The following is a 16344-nucleotide window of genomic DNA, read 5'->3' as shown; positions in this document are numbered from 1 at the left end:
ATCTTTGGTCAGAACAGGCCTTTACAGTGCATTCAGGATAAATATTTTATCCCTGGATTTAAACCTCCAAAAAAATCTCTCAGAAACTAATATACTTCAATTGTTTGAAAAGAATATCAATCTTTGTCTCAAATACAATGGTAGAGAGGTAATGCCCATTGCCCAAACCCACTTGATAGCTGTGATCACAAGGATTTATCTGTGGATTTAATTTGAATTCTCTTCTACAACATTTTCTGCCAGCAATATCCTTAACTGACTTCAACAAGCCCAGTTTCAAAAGAAAAATCCATTTAATTCATTCTAAAGATAGATTTAAATTGGTAAATCACAATTCAAATTGGTTTACAACTGATATTTTGCTGTGTGAGAGTGCCACTGTGTGGAGGAATGAGGTAAATCAGAGCTGTATGCAATTTACACACAATATATATTGGATTTTAGTTATGATGATGAGTATAAGCTATTAAGAGACAAAAACAGGTTATATATTACTGTACTTCATAAAAATAAAAAGGAAAACAAAGCTTTCAGTCTAACATCCAATCTCAGCCGAAAGGGAAGAGCAAAAGAGAAAAGACAGAGGATGTGTGTGTTTGTGTACTTGTGTTTGTTTCTTAAATTATACCCCATATTTGAACTTTTCAGTGGTTCTTGAGCAGGAGGCCTGTTTTGATCTCAATGATGGCAGCATTCAGATGCGCTGTAGGAGCGCTGTCAACCCCCACCAGCAGACGCCCACTCGGTTGTGTCCAGAACGACAGCATCTCCTACAAAAACAACCTGAAAATCAACAAATCCAGTGGAGTACCATCAAGAAATATGTGTGCTATACAATACAGTAAAATAAATAATATGTTCCATAATAGTTCACACATGGTTAAAGCACTTATTAATGTTGATATTAATGTTGGCCTGTTGAATCCTTGAACACCAGACTTATTACTTGAAAATAAATCAAAGTTCCAAAAAAATATATAACATCCAAACATGGTGACAGAGAGGTATTTTCCAGACAATAAAAGAAGGTATTTTCACAATACCAATGCAAGATATTAAAACAATACATTAAAATGAATTAAAAACAAATAGTATTTAGTAAGTTGTAAACTACTTCCTCTCAGTCAATTTACGAAAGAAAAGCTTTACGCGCGAAGGTACGCGGATAGCTCAAAATGCGTAGAGATAACACGCCACCTGACTCGAAAGTGGCGTATATGTTTACGCAAAAGTCATGATGTCATGTTGCGTTTTCATAACCTCGGTCACTGACGTCATTTTCAAGCGCCGATTACATCACCCACAACCATGCCCACAACGCCGTTCAGTTACATTTGGCGAATTTTCCCTGATTAAACACAAATTGCAAACATGCAAAGGTTTGTCAGACCTCGTATGCTTCGTGGTTCTCAACAGATTATTTTACCTACAGCGGGTCAGCCTTGTACAAACAGCAAATGTAAGTAATGAAACAGTTTCATAACTTTCCTTAGGACTCCACATAAGGATCCCCAACCCCCAAATGTCATAGTTTTCAGAATTTAAACTTGGAAAATGGAAAGCAAAGCACAAGCTTTAGAGCCAGACTGCAGGCTATGTTAACAATATATGCTTATGTTTGCCAAATGTATCAATATTTGGAAAATGTTTGGTGTTTATCACGATTGATGTTTATTCTTGTAATGTTATTTGTTGTAGTGCTCATAGCTCCTGCATATTAAAACAATCCACTTGAGAATTAATGTTATCTCTGATTTTTTTTAATTTTAAAGTGGTACTTGCTTATCTTTGCATGTTTATGTGCTTTTCAGCTGCTGTTCCATGTGTAAGGGGATATAGTGTATTGCCTCCCACCAATGATGAAGAGGAAAAAGCCATGCTTCACAGGATGATGAGAGTGGACCATGCAGGAGAATATGGTGCCAACCGAATCTATGCTGGTCAGATGGCTGTTCTTGGCTGTACACAAACACGGCCACTCATTCAGGTATTAGCCATAGACCAAAGTGGTGACGCTTTAGATTAAAGCCTGGAAAGTTCTGTGTAATTATAGCAATTTTACAGCGTAACCTTCGGTAAATATAGTGTACCTATAACGCACTTACAATTTAAATAAAAGGGAACAATATTTTAAGTTTGGGGAATAAAGGGGTAGCAACCAGGAGAATAAAAAAAATATTTATTTATACTGTAAGAAGTTATATAACTAAGGGGTTCTTATTCTACCATTATGATATAACAATCTTTCACTCGGGAGGAATTTAGCAAGAACATACATGGTGTACCTTTTTAAAATAATGGTGTACCAGTACATACTGTATAAAAAATTACTGGGTACATATTTATGCATTTATAAAGTAATTTTTTTAACAAAAGTGCACTGAAAATGAAAGTGCACTGAACTATTGCAACTTTTGCTTAAATAATGGGGAAAGATGTAGTGGTTCTTGTTACCCTCTTGTTCCATGTAGTTACAGGGAAAGTGTGACATTGCGGGACGTAAATTAAAGTGGTGCTTGTTAGCCTCTTGTTCCATGTATTTACAATAAAAATGCATACACACAATTTTATATCACTCGGAAACCTTTATTTATTATAAAAGTACCACTTACCCTTTAACCACATGAAAAGAGATATATTTCCCAGTATTTAAAAAAAAATTGCAATAGCTTTCCTTGCCTTGAAACATGTTAGCCCAAACTTAAACATCTGCACTTTTGCTTAAAAAAATGAATAAACACATAGATATGTTCCCTGTAATTTAAAAAAAAAAAGCCTATACACTATGTATTGGTACACAATTATTACAAAAAGGTATGCATTGTATGTTCTCACTAAATTGCTCCCAAATGTAATATCGTGTATTGTTGTATCATAATAGTAGAATAAGTACCACTTAGTTCTATAATTCTTACAGTATAATTATTATTTTTTTATTCCCCTGGATGTTAGCCCTTTTTTTCCCCAAATTTTACATATTGTTCCCTTATTCTTACATGAAAGTACTTTATAGGTACACTTTAATTACCAAAAGTTACACTGTAAATTCCTCTTATTTCCGGCCTGTAATCTAAAGCATTACCACCAAAGCTGACAGTTATTACACAAATGTAACTTTTTTTTTCTCTCTTGTGCATGTGGAAGGATTTTATTTATTTATTTATTTTTTTAAGACCAACATTGAGGTCTAATGTATTATGGAATTATCGATTCAATGTGATTTTGAATGTCAACTTCTGGTGACATTTCAACTGCTGTTAAAGGAAATGTGGGATCAAGAGAAGAAGCACCTGAGTAAGTTTAATGAGATACTTGGAGACAACAGAGTGCGTCCGACCCTCCTGCTTCCTTTGTGGAATATAGCAGGATTTGCTCTTGGTGAGTGTGGCTGTTACATTATTTCTTCTCTGTTTTAGAAAATAATGTTTCTCAAAAATTCAGTCCAGGAAACTCGGTTATTTTATACAATATGTTGGTGCAGACACAACTTTTTTTTATGTGCACAGGATACCCCCAAAACCTGGAAATATTGGGGTAGTGAGTGATTTTTAAAAATGTCTAGTATGCTATCATGGATAACTGGAAAAGTAGTCATGGAAAATCATTGGTCAAAAGAAGTGAAAACCCTTTGTGAACTAGAAAGAGTCTTCAATGTAAAATATAGCATTGGTGTGATGGTTTTGTTTTGTTTTTTGACAGGAGCTGGTTCTGCTCTCTTGGGAAAAGAAGGGGCGATGGCCTGCACTGTGGCTGTAGAAGAGAGTATCTCAGAGCACTATAACAGCCAGATCAGAACTCTTATGGAGAAAGATCCTGAGAAATACACAGAACTGCTGCAGGTGGGTCAAATCCTTAAGACATGGTAAGCTTCATACTTTATACACAAAGAAACGGTAGAATAGTGATGAGGCTCTTGCTTAAAATATGAATAAATATGATATGATGCAATTAAATTGCTTCATTTGTATCACAAAAATATAATATTCACAATTTATGAATTATGACTCCCCCCCCCCCCCCCCATGGTTTGCCACTCTTCTTCACCTGTTTTTCTATCCTACTGTCAAAGAGCTCCCGCTCACTGATAAAAAATTAAATGTTAAAAAAATTAAAAAGCACATCCATTGTGATTTGATCTTGTCATGGTGTGTGTGCTGCCCAGAATTGATGTCAGGTGAGTGCAGAGAATTAATTTGCTCCTGATCTTCGAAGTACAACGGCACAGGCACTTGTTGGTGGAACAATAGTGGAAAAAGCGCCAAGGCACTTTGATTTCTTTTGGCCACTGATGATGGACTGTGCAGAGAAAATTGAAAATGACAATTAAAAACATGTCCATGTATAACATTTATTTTGAAAGTCGTAAAAAAGAGATGGGTGTTTAATATAAGTTCAGAGAGAGAGATTTTCATTTCCTTAAGTAGCTAGTGATGGGTGCCTATGGGGGCCATTTCAGTACAGTGAACTCAATGTCATGTTCAAGAAACCAATTTGAAATGATTCAAGCTTTGTGACATGGTGCATTATCCTGCTGGAAGTAGCCATCAGAGGATTGGTACATGGTTGCCATAAAGGGATGGACATGGTCAGAAACAATGTCTCAAACAATGAATGTCTCAAACAGGAATCGAGACTCATCAGACCAGGCTACATTGTTATGGTCTTCAACTTCCACATTTTGGTGAGCTCTTGCAGTTTGTAGCCTTTTTTTCCTATTTGTAGTGGAGATGAGTGGTACTCGGTGGGGTCTTCTGCTGTTTTAGCCCATCCGCCTCAAGGTTGTGCATATTGTGGCTTTACAAATTCTTTGCTGCATACCTCGGTTGTAACGAGTGGTTATTTCAGTCAAAGTTGCTCTTCTATCAGCTTGAATCAGTCGGCCCATTCTCCTCTGACCTCTAGCATCAACAAGGCATTTTCGCCCACAGGACTGCCGCATACTGGATGTTTTTCCCTTTTTACACCATTCTTTGTAAACCCTAGAAATGGTTGTGTGTGAAAATCCCAGTAACTCAGCAGATTGTGAAATACTCAGACTAGCCCGTCTGGCACCAACAACCATGTCACGCTCAAAATTGCTTAAATCACCTTTCTTTGCCATTCTGACATTCAGTTTAGAGTTCAGGAGATTGTCTTGACCAGGACCACACCAGACTAAAAAAACAAGTTCACATATTTCCAATATCTACTGTAATGTTCCCCCAGAAACCATGTAGAGTAGGATATGTTTTAATGCAAGAAGTAAACAGGGTCTTACCAGGAGAGGCCATCTCACGCAAGCTAAAGACAGACAACTAAAGAAAATTAAAAAGAAAATTAATTTTAAAGTGAATAGAGAAGACTAGGGTCAGCTAACCTACACGTGGTTAGCTAAGTTTAAGCCAGATAGAACATAAACGTGACCGTCAAGAACTTTCTAAATAAATTATAGACCCGTCCATTGATGTATAGAAATGAATTGATATCTACCTACCTTAGCTCTATCGAGCTAATCGTTTAAAAATAATAAATGTTGCATCATTGCTGAACAACAATAACTTAAGCAGAATACTTAACAAACAAATGACAGAATCTATCATTTTTTTGTCAGATTTTCATTCTAACGATGTTAATCTTGATTATACGATATTATTACTTTGTCTTCTGGGCAAGTATTATCTTCATGAAGACGGGACCATTCAATGTAATCCTGATTTAAGAATATTTTCCTCTGATATGAAGTCCCCTTTTTCTTCTTTTAAGAAAATGTCAAAACCTTTAAGGTTTCTAAAACAAATAATATCTGTGTGAGTCTGTTGTAAAAAAACGTTCATTTTTTATATTGATAATGTAATATTGATTTATGTAGCCTAATTCAATTTCTTTTGATGTCCCCTTTGTTGTTGTTTTTTTCTCTTCTCATTGTTAATGTCTGTATTCTTTAATTTGCAATACAAAATTAATTAATTAAAAAAAAATTATTTAACATACCTCAAATCGTGTCGCTGTACAGCCTCTAGCCTCTGTTTAGTTGGGCTATCTTACAATCAATAGTAAAATGTAAGGTGTCGCCGATGTAACGGTTAACTTCAAGTGGCGATGAGGTCATTTATGAAAATTAAAATTTATGGAAGGGGTGTTAAAAGGTCTTAAAAGGTATTACATTTAACTCCATGATCCCTGTATATACCCTGTGACTGCAGTAGTATGTCACTGTGATTTACTGTATTTTTTTTTTTTTTATTGTCAGATGATTAAAGAATTTCGGGATGATGAAATGGAGCACCATGACACTGGACTTGAGCATGATGCTGAATCAGTAAGTCTGAATATGTAACATGATTTGTAGGGCTGGGCGATATGACGATTTTATCGTACATCAACGATGTCTTGGGGGTAAATGATATATTTCACATAGCCACATGCAATAGCATGAATTAAATATTTTTATAGGAGAGTAGTTAGTAGGGTAAGGGTTTAAGTGCAAGAAGATGCCAAAGAGAACACAGACGTGTGTCAGATGGCTTAGGCTGAAACGCCTCTGTGTGGACATGGTATTAATAAAGATGTGTGATATAACTAGAGAGTGTGGTTTTTCATCTTTATAAAATATCCAGGTAAACACAGTTGGTTTTGTCTTATGTTCATGTAAATAATTGAGAAAGAAATACAGTACGGGTACCGGAGCCAATGCATTGACAGCAGCCTAATAGCTAGGCTATATACTAGCCTCCACCATTAATGTTAATCAAAGAACAAAAGAAAAATAAAATCACTCACTGAACTTGTGTCTGTGTATGACAACTCGTGTGTGTCTGTGTATGCGACTATGTGTCGCATACACAGTGGAGATGTGTTTCCTCTCAAACATCATTAGGGGCCAAGTTCCTATTGTATCCATTAGTTTTCTTATTATTATTCCTCCCAAGTGGGAGTCTATTGCAGCATTATGAATTGTAAATAGAAAAATGATTAAAAAAAAAATGTCACAATTGTATTCATGGTAATAAATAGTAACCTGACCAAATTTGGGGTCTCTTGGACCAACCCTATAGCTTTTCTCAAAAAGAAGCTCTGGGAGCATGAAAGGAGGAGTGATGACAGTGATGAGGAGAGAGGACCAGGCCTAGAACATTTTTGTTTTGGTTTTATTATGTTTTTTATGCTGCAGTCGACCATGAGGGGCTGCTGCTTTACTTCCGTTTTGTTTGTTGATTTTTGGATTAAAGTTTGTGAAACGTCCCGCCTCCTTCCCTTATCAACAAACCTTGCTACATTAACAAAATGAAATCTCAAAGTTTCCATTTTTAAATTAAACTAACTGAATTTTAGGCTATCATTAGATAAAATGCAGCCAAACTCAAAATGATCTGCATTCACGGTGTATGTCGGCAGTGTTGTCTCCGGCGGGGAAGGTGCAGGGCTCGAGTAGACAATATAATCGGATATTGTGATATTTTTTAAGGCGATTATCGATAAAATATTTTTTACATCGCCCAGCCCTAAATTTGTGACTGCATGAACTAGCATATTAAAATATAAAACCTCAATAACAAGAATGGTTTTAATAGTTATTTTTAGAGCCACGGATATGTTCATGCTCTGCCATTGCGTGCATTAGTTACACATTGTGCGTCTTTATTGCAGGTGCCTGGATATCAGCTGATGAAAGTGATCATACAGGCTGGCTGCAAAGCTGCAATTTATGTCTCACAACGAGTGTAAATTAAAAAAAAACAACATATTTTTGCAGTTTTAGTGACACTAGTGTACTGGTGCATATTACGTACTTCATTAGTATGTATTTCCTGGTGCTACTCCTCACAATATAATATAAATGTTAATGTTTAATAACAATATAAATGTTTAAAATGTATTTATTTATTATATTTTATACATGGCCTGTATTATTTTATCTTGCCCAGCAGGATATATTCAGAAATAACATACTTATGTTAACGCACGTAATGTTTTATCACTATTGTGTTGACATTAAAGTCATATGTCCTTACAGGACGTGTGTGTTTGTACAGACCACTTGGAACACGAGAGGGCAGTCTTTGCCTTTTAAGTTAAAGGTAATTTGCAGCAACCGGTCATGACGGGGCAATCTGTAGCCCAACTGTTACACTCTAAAAAATGCTGGGTTGTTTTAACCCAATTTTGGGTCAAATATGGACAAACCCGAAATGTTGGGTTAAAAATGTAATGTAAAAATTTAACCCAACGGCTGGGTTAGTCCATATTTGACCCAAAGTTGGGTTAAAACAACCCAGCATTTTTTAGAGTGTACAATTATTATTTTATGTGAGAAGACCACAGATATATAAACATATTTGGCATGCTATAAATATGCTCATCTGTTATATGTAGGGACTGACAGTGATGTATGCATACAATATTAGGGTAAGTTATCACAAGGGTGGCTATGAAAACATGTAACATAATCTGTGTAGTAGAGATGCAGGAAACAGCTGTCTCCATCTCCCTGTGGTTCCCATGACATAATCTGTGAGGGCATGAAGTCTAGCCTGGAGGTTTTTTCAGTATGTTGCCCAATTGGTGAAATCAGTTTGAAGCTTTGATAAGAAGAGAACAGGCTATGAGAAGTGCACAAATTATACTCCTGACCCCTTCCTCCTCTTCGTCTAGTCTTTTATGCTGACTGTACTGGATAAAAGTTCTTGAGAGGCCTGTTTAGTTTGGCAGATTCTGTTAGTGGGCAGAGCTACTGTATACTCACATTCAGAGAGGCGGCTGATGCAATCCCTGTGTAACTACAAGGACTCCTCAGCTACCAGTCTACCATCAACTGTGACCACTTGTAACCCTTAACAGGCTCAAAGTTTGAGGCTTTCAACTGCCCACCCACAGTCTGCCTCCTGTCCCATACTCTCCTTCTCTCCTACTTCAGAAGGTTTTTATATCTAAACATATCTTCCATATAAGCATTTTCATTGCTTAATGTAATGCAGAAGCAGAACGCCACGCAATCTTTTATTCTTGTAGTCTGTGTCAGAGGAAGCTGACCCATCTGGAAACACTGCATGAGTCTCGTTGTGAACAGATCACATGTCTTTACGTCTTAAAAGCACACTACAGCTGAAGCTCTTTTAAATAGTCTTAAATGCAGAATATATATACAAAACATCTCTGGGTATTTGACTGTCAACCCTTCACCAGTTGTAATGACATTAAGTGTATTAAAGATCTTAAGAGTTTCTCTTATTAGCCCAAACAAGTTTAGACAGTGTATGTGTTGTGCTCAGTAGCTTATTATGCATCAGTGATATGAATCACGTAATTGTGAGACTGTTGTTTCCCTCAGGACACATGCTAACCACAAGACATTCTTTTTACTGGAGGAGAGCTGCATTCAACTCAGTTGTAACTGCAAATCATTAATGCATTTATCTATTGTTTTGTAGTTGCTGATCCCCTTCAGGCAGCTTGGTATTTTTAGAGTGGGCTGCATCACTATCAAAATAGCTCAAGAAGATTGATAAGAAGGTACATTGATAAGAGAAACACTGCAGTAATTGCCTCCTGTCCGTTGCCTTTTCAAGTTCCCAATAATGAAGATCACTTCCTTCCTCAGACATCTTTTAAGTTCCAACAGACCAGTTATAATGTTATCCAAACAGTTCAGCCATCCATTTTTAGCGAGCTGTCTCTGTGTTTATCATCTGACGGGTCATACAGGTTTGTGTGACTTAGCCAGGTGCTGCTATGTGTTTCTGTGACTTTAACATAACTTTCATGGCCATGGACACTGTTTGTTTTGAAATCAGAAGGCAGAGGTAGCAACATGTACTGGGTGGGTCGGAAAGGTGTGGTTTTCTGTTTGTGGCTTCTTCAGTGTGATATGAAGTGAACCGTGGACTGTCTAATTGATTAAGTTTAAATTCAAATTCTGTACAGTGTACATAGGCCTTTATGCATTTGTGATAGATGCAATTGGGACTATTTGACTAAGCTTTGAAAAAGCCATTCTAAAAACTTAAGCAAGGCATATATGTCCCTACAGCAGTACAAAAGCACTCTGTTGACTGATTATAGGAGATGACAGTGGTTTTTTGTTCAGTATCACAGGGTCAGGGGTGACCGGGGGAAGGCTTGTGCTGAGGTTAGGGGTTGGTAAAGGATCTCTAAAGATGTAGAGATCTAAACCTTTCAAAAAAAAAAAAAAAAATGCTGTGCGCACACAGTATTTCTGTAAACTTTCTCAATGAACTTCTGAGTAGCTTCCTAGAGCCACACCATCTTTTATAATTTATTATAATCATTTTTCAAAAGGATTTGTGTGATGCTATTAGAGAAACATACTTTGGTGTTCCACGGTGAAAAGAAACACAAGTTTGGAATGACAGGAACATGAGATTTTGAATGAATTTATACCTTAAGTATAAGCACCCTTTTTAAACTATATAAACATCAGATTTTTTTTTGCTTTTTTTCAATCCATGCATGTGGTATATTGTTGTGCATGCATGTTGTGTAAATATCTAAGCCAAGGGCTCATTCTGTCAGTAAGCACTTCCCATTTTGAGATCTGTTTCTTTAAGAGAAGTGGGAGGAGGAGTGTGGACAGGCTCTGGGTTTTGAACGCCTCTTTTTTTTTTTAAACAGAACTTCCTCTCTCTCAAGAGTTTGGCATTTCCTCTGAGCTCACACACTGAGAGCCTGCTCTCCCGTTTCACACAGTACTCACTTGTGTCAAAAGGGGGGATTTTCAAACATCCTGAACGAGAGGACTTCTCTTGCCCTCGGCAGACGCTGCATCTGCAAAGAAACTTCACTTGGCAAACTTCCTCTTACACAACCGTTTCTGCTCGAGAGGGCTAAAAGAACAGTTCGGACTTGTTTTCAGCATCTGGATTAGTGGCTAAGCATGGGCTAGTCCCACATTTTCCCACATAGCTGGAGTGGACCGGAGGAGGAGGATGAGCGTTTACACTCTCAACCTCAAGTTGTTCTGGCCGCTGGTCACTTGCATCTTCACCGCTTTGCTGCTACTGCACCAGTACATCATCAGAGGATCTGAGGACCATGGGAACGACTGCTCTGATCAGGGACCTGGAGCTGTCACACTCTTTAAGTACATCTTAGCATTTATCTTATGTTACTTCTTTATAAAGTACTGCTCAACTCAACCTGGCCCTGCTAGGGGGGCTTTCCACAAAGTCCCAGAGGGGCAGGGAAAATTGGGTGTCTCCAAAAGAGAGCTACTGGACGATCACTACGAGAGGCATGTGCGTCTCTCTCCACATGTGCTGGGCCACAGCAAAGCCCACGTTGCCAAGCTGGTGAGTGAACTTGTAAGGGTGGGTCGCACCAATGTCCCGCCGGAGTCTTCACTGGCCTTCCGGGGTGACTTCATCCAGATCGGCAGTTCCTATGAGGAGCACAAGGTGGGCTCACCTGACTGCTTCGACATCCTTGTGCCTCTGCGGGAACCTCGTGGGCTGAAACTGGAGGCCAGTGTTTGCACTGACAAACATGGAGGGCCACCGCTGTGCACGCTGAACACGCCTCGCAAGGCAGAGTGGGCACGTCGCCACAAGGCCTTCACGGACACGTTTATGCACTTGCACAATGCTCAAAGTGTCTATAGGATGAGCCCAGATTCCGTACAGCGCTGGTTTTACACAGCCACCCAGCGCTGCCTTGCTACTTTCCGTTACATGTTTGAGCAGCGCTGCTCCCTCAGCCTGTCTCTGAGTGAGGAGCAGCAAGTGCTCCTGCATCTGACACCCCGCTCTGATTATGTCTGCTGCCACATCTCAATGGGCGTTCGGCTGATCCCAGCCTTTCCTCTCAGTGATGGTGCCTTCTTGGTGGCATCCCGGCGGGGTCAGCGAGGAGAAGACCTTTGGACGGTGTACTTTCCCAGGCAAGAGCAGAAACTGTTAGCATGGCTGAAGGGTAGACTGCCCTCCAACTCCTGTCATCTGAAATGCCTTCAACTCCTAAAAGAGGTACGTAACCTCAGTGGGGAGACGCTGGACTTGAAGTTCGGAGCTGAATGGGGAGGAGTGCTTTCGTCCTATGCTCTGAAGACAGCTTGGCTTTGTCTGCTGCTCAGTACACCCCCTGAGGCCTGGGACGAGTGCAACCTTGTGGACCGGCTGGATGATCTTCTTCGCAGTCTAAGGGAGAGCCTACAGTCTCGTGCTCTTTGCCATTTACTCCTCGGAGGCGTTAATGGACTTCTGCCAGACTCTGTTGCTCTGCCCAAACTTGTGAAGGAGACGGTACCCTCAAACCTGTGGGCAGAATTTAGTGACATCACCCTCGATATGGTCTCCGCCCGACTGGCTTACTCGTGGAACCACCTCCCTCGCCTAATTCGCCTCGGGCGACCGCAGAGAACCAGCCTTGGCAGAGTTGTTCAATGCAAATATATTGATGCAGAGTAAAGGTCAACTATGATGTTGCTGAACACACATCGATAGCTTGCTACATCTTGGTTTGTTTTTTTCTTAAATTAATGTCACAAATCTTTATCTTTTTTTTCATCTGACTTTTCAAAATGAAGTTAAATTAAGTTTGAGATTTTTTTTTCCTCAAAAGGTAGCAGTCAAAGCACTAGATTGGAGCACAATTTAGTAAGGTATATCAATACTTTTAACAAATCAGTCTTGGTACTGTACAAATCAGTATTGTACTGTAATTGCAGCACAAAATTTGAAAAGCAAGGTCTGCTGGAAGGTAGCCTTTCAAGAGCAGGGTTGGAGACGCCTGATTTAGGCATTAGCTTGGAAACTAAACTCATGTGTTTGAGAGCTGCTGGACTTGTGTTGACTCAGGTTGACCATGATGTCATGGTTATGGGGTAGTGAGCAGTCAACACAGCATAAACAGCAAAGTTTTTCCACACCCACAGTATTAGTTATGCCAGCCTAAACAGATGAACTTTCTGTTTTGAAGGGAAGAACTGCAGTGTGACCACTGTAAAAATTTGTCTGCTGTTTACAGACCCAAATATATTCTTTATTTTGAATGAATGAATTAATTATTAATAATATCTCATAACCGTAGCAATTTCACTATTGCTTAATTAATTAATTAATTGTTAAAGCGTTCATTTGTTGTGTCAGATCATAATTAGTGCTTTAGTTCACCTCAGTTTATTACTTTAATTGGCACACTTGAGGATAAGGCAATGATGGCATAGCTTCACTTCATCTTGCCTGTCTACAGGGAGCCCAGTTTGTGTGTTGTGCACTTGATCTTTTCCCTCAGAGACATGGCTCTATAGGCTGTCACCATGGAGACATGCTACCTCAGCCCAGGGTCATTTACTTTTGCATTTACTTTACGGCAGCAGAGATCCTTATTGATCTCTTGCTGGTACTGAGTATTACAGGGTTAGTTTCTTTAGGCTATTTCCTGCTCAAACTTCATCCATCTACCTGTTATTGAACAATGTGGTCATGTTCATTTATGTCAGACATACCTTAGTCTCATCAACTTTGCTGGGAAATGTTTGTGGTACCGAAACAAAACTTTTTGAAGCAGCTTCTTGTCTGTTGCCTAAAAGCGGAACAGAAAATAAAACAAGGAAATGAAAAAGGACATGCTCTAAAAACAATGGTTAAATGTAGTCCAAAACAAGCAATATAAAATAAAGATTAACTCATGTTGAATGTGTGTATATATACTAATGTATATGCAATTTAATGTATATGTGGTACTGTATGTGAATGCAAGTTGATTTTAAAACAAATTGTACTTAATGTACATAGTGTAAAACAATTTGTGTGTGAGTGTTTATACACATATATATAAAGTGGATATAATTTATACATGTATTTTATTATTTGAATTTAAATAAATATATTTTGGACTGCACACAGTTTTGTTAAATATTTGTTGAATGTAAAAACTATATATATATATATATGCATACATACATACATATCTTTTTTGTGTAGTTCTAAGATTTATTGTGTACCTTTATCAGTTCTATTTTATTTCAATGTGATGTTTAGATCACCTCTAAAGTGATTATTTTTCGACATATTTGTCACATGACACAGTGCAACGTGTTCTATTCAAAATATATATTTTCATAATTATGAAATGCAAACTGGTTTCCCTGCACACAGACACAGTCATGCTAATTATCATCTGTATAGTCTTGTTTGGCAGTGTTTATTATCAATAGAGTGTTATGTTTAGTGATGTGCTTCAATGTAAATTATACTGGTGCTCAAAGCTGGTGCTCTCTAACATTAGCACATCGCATCCTTTCTAATTATCATCTAATTTATGTACTTGCTTGCAGGATTTGGTTTGTTAGCAAAGTAGACCACAGCTATAAACTGAAGTCATGGAGTGATTGACATTGAATGCTGGAGCCACCTTGATTTCAGTATCTGTTTAGGGGACAAATAATTTAGGATTAAAGATTTTAATTAAAAACTGTAAATTCAGCTTTTAACAATCTCACATTATGCTCTGTATCTTTACAGTGTCTGGTTCTCTAATAATGATCTCTCAAATGATAATGTTGGTTTAGGTGGGTCGTATACGTTTACTCAAACATTCTCTTTAAACTCAGTCATTTCCTACAGCAGCTACAATTAAATGAGAATCATTTACTTTAAATCATGCTCAAACTGCTCAATGAAACTGGATGGGTGCCATTTACATTAATGCATTTAGAAGATTTTTTTCCCTTCCCAAAACGTGGGACATAAACAATTTGTGTTGAGTGCCATCAATATACCAGCATCTGTCAAACTCCAAAAATGACAGCGAAAAAAAGCACAAAGTTCATGCAACATGCTTTCTGAAGCTAAAAACCTAAGAAGACAGCAGAGGTCACTGTAAGTCTGATTTTTATGAGACATGCCTTTCAACATGTTCTCAAGAGCAGAAACAAATGAAGCGCCTAAATTCACACAATCTCTAAATCGCATCTCTAATTCTATGCCATCCTTCCAAACATTATACATGTTTTACATCATCCTGTATTACACACAATGTGTTTTTTTCCCTAAAATCTTTTTTTCTTTTTTTTTTTACCTGAAATTTGCTGCTTCTTTCTGAAGTCCGCCACCGCTCTCAATCTACGAGACAACGTCAGTTTCCTGAGCATCAGGGACCCCGACCCAAGATTACGTTGGACCCCGAGCCTCGAAAGCCTTCCTAGTCCTGTGCGTGAGTGAGTAAGTGTCCTGAAAGCATTGCAGTCATTGAGTCTGTTTTGAAACTTGAACACCTGCAAACAAATGCCGATTTTACGGCGACCCACTTTTCTGTCTGTTTTTCCTCAGGCTCTCGCTGAATATGATTTAAATGTAGGATGTGTGCCCACAATAAAGTTTGCACCCCTGCATATAAGTACTGTCCTTCTATCTGTTCTCCCTCCGGCTCGTGCTGGAAGTGTTCCAAATGTAGGTTCTTTACCCACTATAAAGTATCCACCCCTGCACATAAGCAATGTTCACACAGTATCACAAGCACAAAACAGCTGGGCGCCCAGATCCCTATCACAAAGCGGCCTGTCCCAAGACTTCATTCAACCCCTAGCTATGCTGGCCAAGACTTGGGAAGCCATCCCTGGTATATCAGAATGGGTGTTGAACATAATAAAACGAGGCTGCTCGAGTTTGCTCACAGACTAGCTGAGGTCTAAACTTCAGTGAAAAGCGATGTAGCTCATGTCCTTCGTACCAAAGTGTTGAAAATGCTAACCAGTCCCTTTATCACAAACCGAGTTGGGCTTTTACAGCCGCTACTTCCTCATCCCAAAGAAGGATGACGGCCTCAGGCCCATCTTAGATCTCAGAACGCAGCGCTTATGACACATGTTCAGAATGCTGAAAACCACACAAATCCTTGCGCAGATTTGCCTAGGGGATTGGTTTTTCTCAGTGGATCTGAAAGATGCTTATTTTAGCATTCAGATAACCCCCATCACAGGCCATTCTTGAGATACGCCTTCGAGGGACAAACTTATCAGTACACAGTCCTACTATTCTGTCTAACCCTAGCACCCCTGAGACAACAGGGAGTGTGAGTGCCGAACTACCTTAACAATTCGCTGGTTATAGCCCAATCGGAGGCAGTTAATAACTCGTAGATCCTGGCTCCTCAGCTTTCTAGAATGCCTAGGTCTCAGGATCAATGCTTCCATGAGCGTGCTGTTTCCTACTCAGAATATATCCTTCCTGGTAACAGTCATAGATTCTTTACAGATGAAAGCGCGACTTACGTCAGAACACGCTCTCGCTATGCAGCGCCTAGCGGGCATCGGTCAGAGCAGGCGGCTGGTACCAGTCCGGCCTCCATTTGAGTGTGATTTTTGGAAAAGAAAGTGATCTCGACAGATGCCTCCAACCTGGGTTGGGTGGC

The 16344-nt window shown here is 38.8% G+C and overlaps 2 protein-coding genes across 3 annotated transcripts; both read left to right on the top strand.

Annotated features, from left to right (window-relative positions):
- Positions 1-1287: 1287 nt before the first annotated feature.
- Positions 1288-15249, top strand: LOC120489352 (NADPH-dependent 3-demethoxyubiquinone 3-hydroxylase, mitochondrial). Of its 2 annotated transcripts, none has more exons than XM_039686094.2 (6): positions 1288-1459; positions 1812-1987; positions 3264-3378; positions 3700-3839; positions 6230-6298; positions 15039-15249. In XM_039686094.2, the coding sequence occupies exons 1-6, from the start codon at positions 1372-1374 to the stop codon at positions 15153-15155; spliced, it is 705 nt and encodes a 234-aa protein (XP_039542028.2). In that variant the 5' UTR covers positions 1288-1371; the 3' UTR covers positions 15156-15249. The 2 variants fall into 2 exon arrangements, with proteins under 2 accessions (XP_039542028.2, XP_039542030.2); XM_039686096.2 differs by lacking the exon at positions 15039-15249 and adding an exon at positions 7627-7902.
- On the top strand, positions 10629-13833 carry itpripl2 (ITPRIP like 2). Its single transcript, XM_039686093.2, has one exon. It carries the CDS (start codon positions 10923-10925, stop codon positions 12396-12398), a length of 1476 nt encoding a protein of 491 aa, XP_039542027.2. The 5' UTR covers positions 10629-10922; the 3' UTR covers positions 12399-13833.
- Positions 15250-16344: the final 1095 nt, after the last annotated feature.

This window comes from Pimephales promelas, chromosome 3, assembly GCF_988280905.1.
Source record: "Pimephales promelas chromosome 3, fPimPro1.hap1.1, whole genome shotgun sequence".
In the NCBI taxonomy this organism is placed as follows: Eukaryota; Metazoa; Chordata; class Actinopteri; order Cypriniformes; family Leuciscidae; genus Pimephales; species Pimephales promelas.
Note: the sequence above shows the minus strand (reverse complement) of the source record. Positions and strands in the feature narration are given on the sequence as shown.